The sequence below is a fragment of the Limulus polyphemus genome, unplaced genomic scaffold (genome assembly GCF_000517525.1).
Source record: "Limulus polyphemus unplaced genomic scaffold, Limulus_polyphemus-2.1.2 Scaffold178, whole genome shotgun sequence".
Lineage (NCBI taxonomy): Eukaryota > Metazoa > Arthropoda > Merostomata > Xiphosura > Limulidae > Limulus > Limulus polyphemus.
The window spans coordinates 914,735-919,669 of record NW_013665788.1 but is presented as its reverse complement, the minus strand read 5'-3'; the positions used below and the strand labels follow the sequence as shown (position 1 = coordinate 919,669).

At 32.4% G+C, this 4,935-nt stretch overlaps 1 protein-coding gene across 1 annotated transcript; it reads left to right on the top strand.

Moving 5' to 3' along the window:
• The first annotated feature begins 2,437 nt into the window (after positions 1 to 2,437).
• LOC106478076 (glycine-rich protein-like) lies at positions 2,438 to 3,487 on the top strand. Its single transcript, XM_022381612.1, has 2 exons — positions 2,438 to 2,501; positions 3,101 to 3,487. Exons 1-2 carry the CDS (start codon positions 2,490 to 2,492, stop codon positions 3,485 to 3,487), a joined length of 399 nt encoding a protein of 132 aa, XP_022237320.1. The 5' UTR covers positions 2,438 to 2,489.
• The last annotated feature ends 1,448 nt before the right edge of the window (positions 3,488 to 4,935 follow it).

The window sequence follows — 4,935 nt, the reverse complement described above, 5'->3', positions numbered from 1 at the left end:
ATTCTCTATCCTACCACAGGGCCAACTCGTGCCCTCAACTAAAACGTCTAAACAGATTAACCGAAGAACAAATATCACTAGAGACACAGGTGGATTCAAAATAAAACTAAAACGTCTAAACAGATTAACCGAAGAACAAATATCACTAGAGACACAGGTGGATTCAAAATAAAACTAAAACGTCTAAACAGATTAACCGAAGAACAAATATCACTAGAGACACAGGTGGATTCAAAATAAAACTAAAACGTCTAAACAGATTAACCGAAGAACAAATATCACTAGAGACACAGGTGGATTCAAAATAACTTTTATGTTCAACACTTTCTCTTTCATTTGGCGTAAAATCCACTTAATTATAATTGCTTATCATCTCCTCGATTATGTGAAGGATTACTCTCGTGAAGAGCAACAAAAATATATAAAACATAAATGTGTTTAACATGGTTGTTTTATAGTGATATTTACAAAACGTTATATTACTTATTTATTAAAAGTTCAGCACTTTTAGTACTTTAAAAAAACTACACTTCGTAATTAATAAACTTCGAATTAAAAAATCCTATCATCTTGTTTTTTTTTACCACTTAAAATTGTTTGTTTGTTTGAAGTTAAGCACAAGGCTACACAATGGGCTGTCTGTGCTCTGCCCACCACGGGTATCGAAACCAGAATTCTAGCGTTGTAAGTCCACAGAACTGATCTAGCTTTATGAGTTTAGGGATTAGGGCTAACATTAATGATAAACAACTTGGTGTTAATATAAATATATTTATAGAAAAATTAACCAATTCGACGTTAATAGAAATCTTAAAATTAATTCTGATATTTAATGACATAAACAAAATTGATAAAAAATACAGTTTACTAATTTACTTTATTTCGTATCGAAACAGTTGTTCAAATAATTAAAAAGATAAGTATTAACTACGCCGCTACTTTGCCTACCAGTGGCTCAGCTGTAAGTTTGAAGGCTTATAACGCTAAAAACTAGGATTTGATACCCGCGATGTGCACAACACAGATAGTCCATTATGTAGCTTCGTGATTAACTACAAACAAAAATTACCCCTACTATGTCTGTCGTATCCCAGCTGGCCTGATGGGCTCTGATATGAGGTGAGCTTTATCATTCCAGGGATCAGGGCTAGCCAGTAAAGCAAATATTACAATATAATTAGAGAAGAGATATAATCCGGACAAGTTTTATGATTCTTGTAATGTAATATTATATATGTTTTTAGATACTAGGAGAAATGGTTTCATTAGTAGTTACCTAATAGCTTTTATACATCCAACTGTATACATGAAACACGCTTGTTTACCATTTAAGGTCCGAACCTAGTGGTTTTACTCATAACTCCGTATTTTGAGTCTAATTCGAGTTATTAACAGACTTTCTAGCGGTGCTTGCGTGTTCAAGTATAAACATTTGTAGCTGTACTCGCTATGTTCGTCAATTGTTCTTCATGTACGTGCTGGGTTCGGACGTTGTAATAACCATCAAACTTCCATGAATCTCTTGCCCTCATTTTACCCTTTCAGCATAGCAGTAATCGAGACTGAAGAGAGATATTGGTAAAAAGACATGAAAATTTCAGTGATACAATACTTTCCTGTCATTTGTTATAGACCATGAACTCACGTATTGTTAGCCCTTATGTAAAATTAAAATTCGAATTTTAGGACCGTTTTTAGAGAGTAACAAATATATCGATTATATAGTTAATCAACAAACAGTATTAAGAATCGTAATATTGCTTTATGTCATGAAGGACAGCGAAATAAATACTTTAATTTCTAGTAATTATTATTATTTTCTATAAATTACCGAGTTGTTAATGATTGAGTATAAATAATAGAATATAAAAAGTAGTCCTAACTTTTATTATTAATTGTGGCAGTCCAATCAGTTTTGAGATGCAACTAATCGTAGTTTTTATATACAGGCTTTCAGGTCATTTAATGAAATAAATATACTTACTGGTAAGTAGTTATTGATTTAGAGTCGTTTAATCTGTACATAATCAAGTTTTATGGGAAACATTATTAAGTACGCTTTCTTTTAAAAAAAAGTTAAGTATTTATTTTGTGTTTGTGGGAGACAGCTCACAAGAGCGACCAAACTCAAGGCCGTCTTTACCTGGCCTCGCTCTGTTTTTTTTTTTTGTGGCTAAAAGGTTTTTATAATTGGTTGTATTGTTTAACCGAAATACTTCACATTTTGAGTCCTTGGGTAACTATAATACTTTCTACGGGGGGATTTCCTTACAGAAAAAACCGCCAGAATGGTAATGACATTTCTACTGACGGTAAAATATAGGGAAGGCTTTCTGTTGCAAGATGGCCTTGGTTATGTATCTCACCTAACTGCCCTTGAGTGTGGCTCAGCTGACGGGACGAAAGGAAGTATAAAAGCGATCCTTTATGAGTTTCGGACACCTTTCACAACCAGTTGATCTTTCTTCAGCACAATCCAGCATCACAAAATGAATACTGTGGTGAGTACGATAATGTTTGATTCTGATTATTTCAGATCCAAATCCATTAGATACTTCTTATCATTGATAACCATTAGAACCATATGAAAATGATTTTACCTTATTTACTGAATAAAATCTGATGTCATTTTGAAATTTTTCAATAGACTAAAGTATTCATTTAAGTATCTTTATCGATGGAATTAGATAACTAATTAACTACTATGACAATGAACTGTTTCAGAATTACTATGTTATAAATAAGTTTTATTTTCTAAAGTTCCTAATAAGCATAAGAAAATTAATAATTAACATAGTTATTAGAAACTTTGTACTTTACAAAACTCGCAGGTCACAACAGCTCTTATTATTAATTAAATTAATCTCTATTTTCCATGTCATAGTATCTTAATCTTCCTTTCAGTTTGCCATTGTTTTCCTCGGCCTCCTGTGCAGCTTTGTGCTTAGCAACAAACAATCAAACCCTTTCCCTCTCTCTTGCATTATAGAAATAATTAATCTTGTATTAATAATCATTGTATCAAATGTATTATATGTACCTTATAATGATTTATAAACGTAACAGCGTCTTGTAACATTATATTTTGTCTTCCTCACAGTTTGCCATCGTTTTTCTCGGCCTTTTGGCTTACTCACACGCTGGTTTTCTGGCTGCTCCTTATGGCGCTGCCGTTGCTCCTTACCACCTGGCTCCTGCCGGAGAAATCACTGGTGCCATCGGCGCTGCCCAGGGAAGGTATGCCGCTGCCCAAGGTGCTTACGCTGCCGCCCAGGGTAAATTCGCCGCCCTTCAGGGAGTTGCTTCTGCCAAGGAAGGTCACCTTCTTCGTCACGGATATGGCTATGGTCCCGGTTTGACCTATGCTGGTCTTGGATACGCTGCTCCTCACCACTACGGCTACGCTGGTGCCTATGGCTTGGGTCTGGCCGGTTATGGTTATACTGGTGCCTACGGTCTTGGAGTCGCTAAAGCCCTAATTCATTAGTCAGTACATATAATTATGTTATGTTATTGCAGTGTACTAAGTTATAGAAAACTCATATCTGTTTCTGTCACTTTTCTTTGGAAAACCCACAAAATGCAAAAGTTAAGTGAGAAAAGCACGTAAGCAAGTTCTAAAAGTCTACACGATTATCTTAAGTGTGTATAACTATGTATATCACACTTTCAAAAGTATTCAACAGTTAATTAAGAGATGCCAATAAAGACATTAATATTCATATTAGCATTGTGTGCTTACTAGAAAACAGGCTCAGGCGAAAAAAAAAATATTGGGGCTGACTGCATAAACAAACTACTATGAAATATAAGTTTTTAAAATTTTTATCTCTGATAAAAACCTTATTAAACTTTGTTCATGCGCGAATTTGCTACAGGTATTCTTCTCACTGTTTTATAGTGCTAGTAATTATAGCCTCATTACATTTGTTGTATTGTTTGTTAAAATGGTTAATATAGGTAAACACATTCACGTAGATTTTCAATAATCGAAACTTCTTTTATAGTGAATATCGTTACAGCTTTTAAAAATGACTTAGTATCCATGATTGATCCTTGGTCAATTTAATTTCATTTTAACAATTTTTATCATAATTTCACGTTGAATAACTTTATACCAAACTTCTCACTTTTCGACATGTTCTATTACTAGAAAGGTCTTACTTTTTCATACATACTATTACCAGAGAAGTTGAACAACTTTACAAGAAATAACTTACATTTTTTTTATATATACTATTACTTGAACATTAAACAACCTCACAACAAAGTTGTAACATTTTATCTATAGTATTATTAGGAAAGTTGAGCATTTACACAATAAAGCTGTTACATTTCTATTTATAGTGTTATTAGTAAAGTTGAATAGTTACACAACAAAGCTGTTACATTTCTATCTATAGTATTATTAGGAAAGTTAAATAGTTAGACAATAAAATAGTTACATTTCTATCTATTGTATTATTAGGAAAGTTGAATAATTACACAACAAATTTGTTACATTTCTATTTATAGTATTATTAGGAAAGTTGAATAGTTACACAATAAAGCTGTTACATTTCTATCAATAATATTATTAGGAAAGTTGAATAGCTCCACAACAAAGCTGTTACACTTATATCTATAGTATTATTAGAAAAGATGAATAGCTCCACAATAAAGCTGTTACACTTATATCTATAGTATTATTAGAAAAGATGAATAGCTCCACAATAAAGCTGTTACACTTATATCTATAGTATTATTAGAAAAGTTGAATAGTTACACAATAAAGCTGTTACATTTCTATCAATAATTTCTATCTTAATTTTGTACTACTTGAAAAAGCTCATAACAAAGGACAGTTACTATTAATGGCTTAAAATATTCAACTACACACAAAATAATAAAAGATAATGTTGTTCACACTTTGATTATTAAACCCTCAATGTTGTG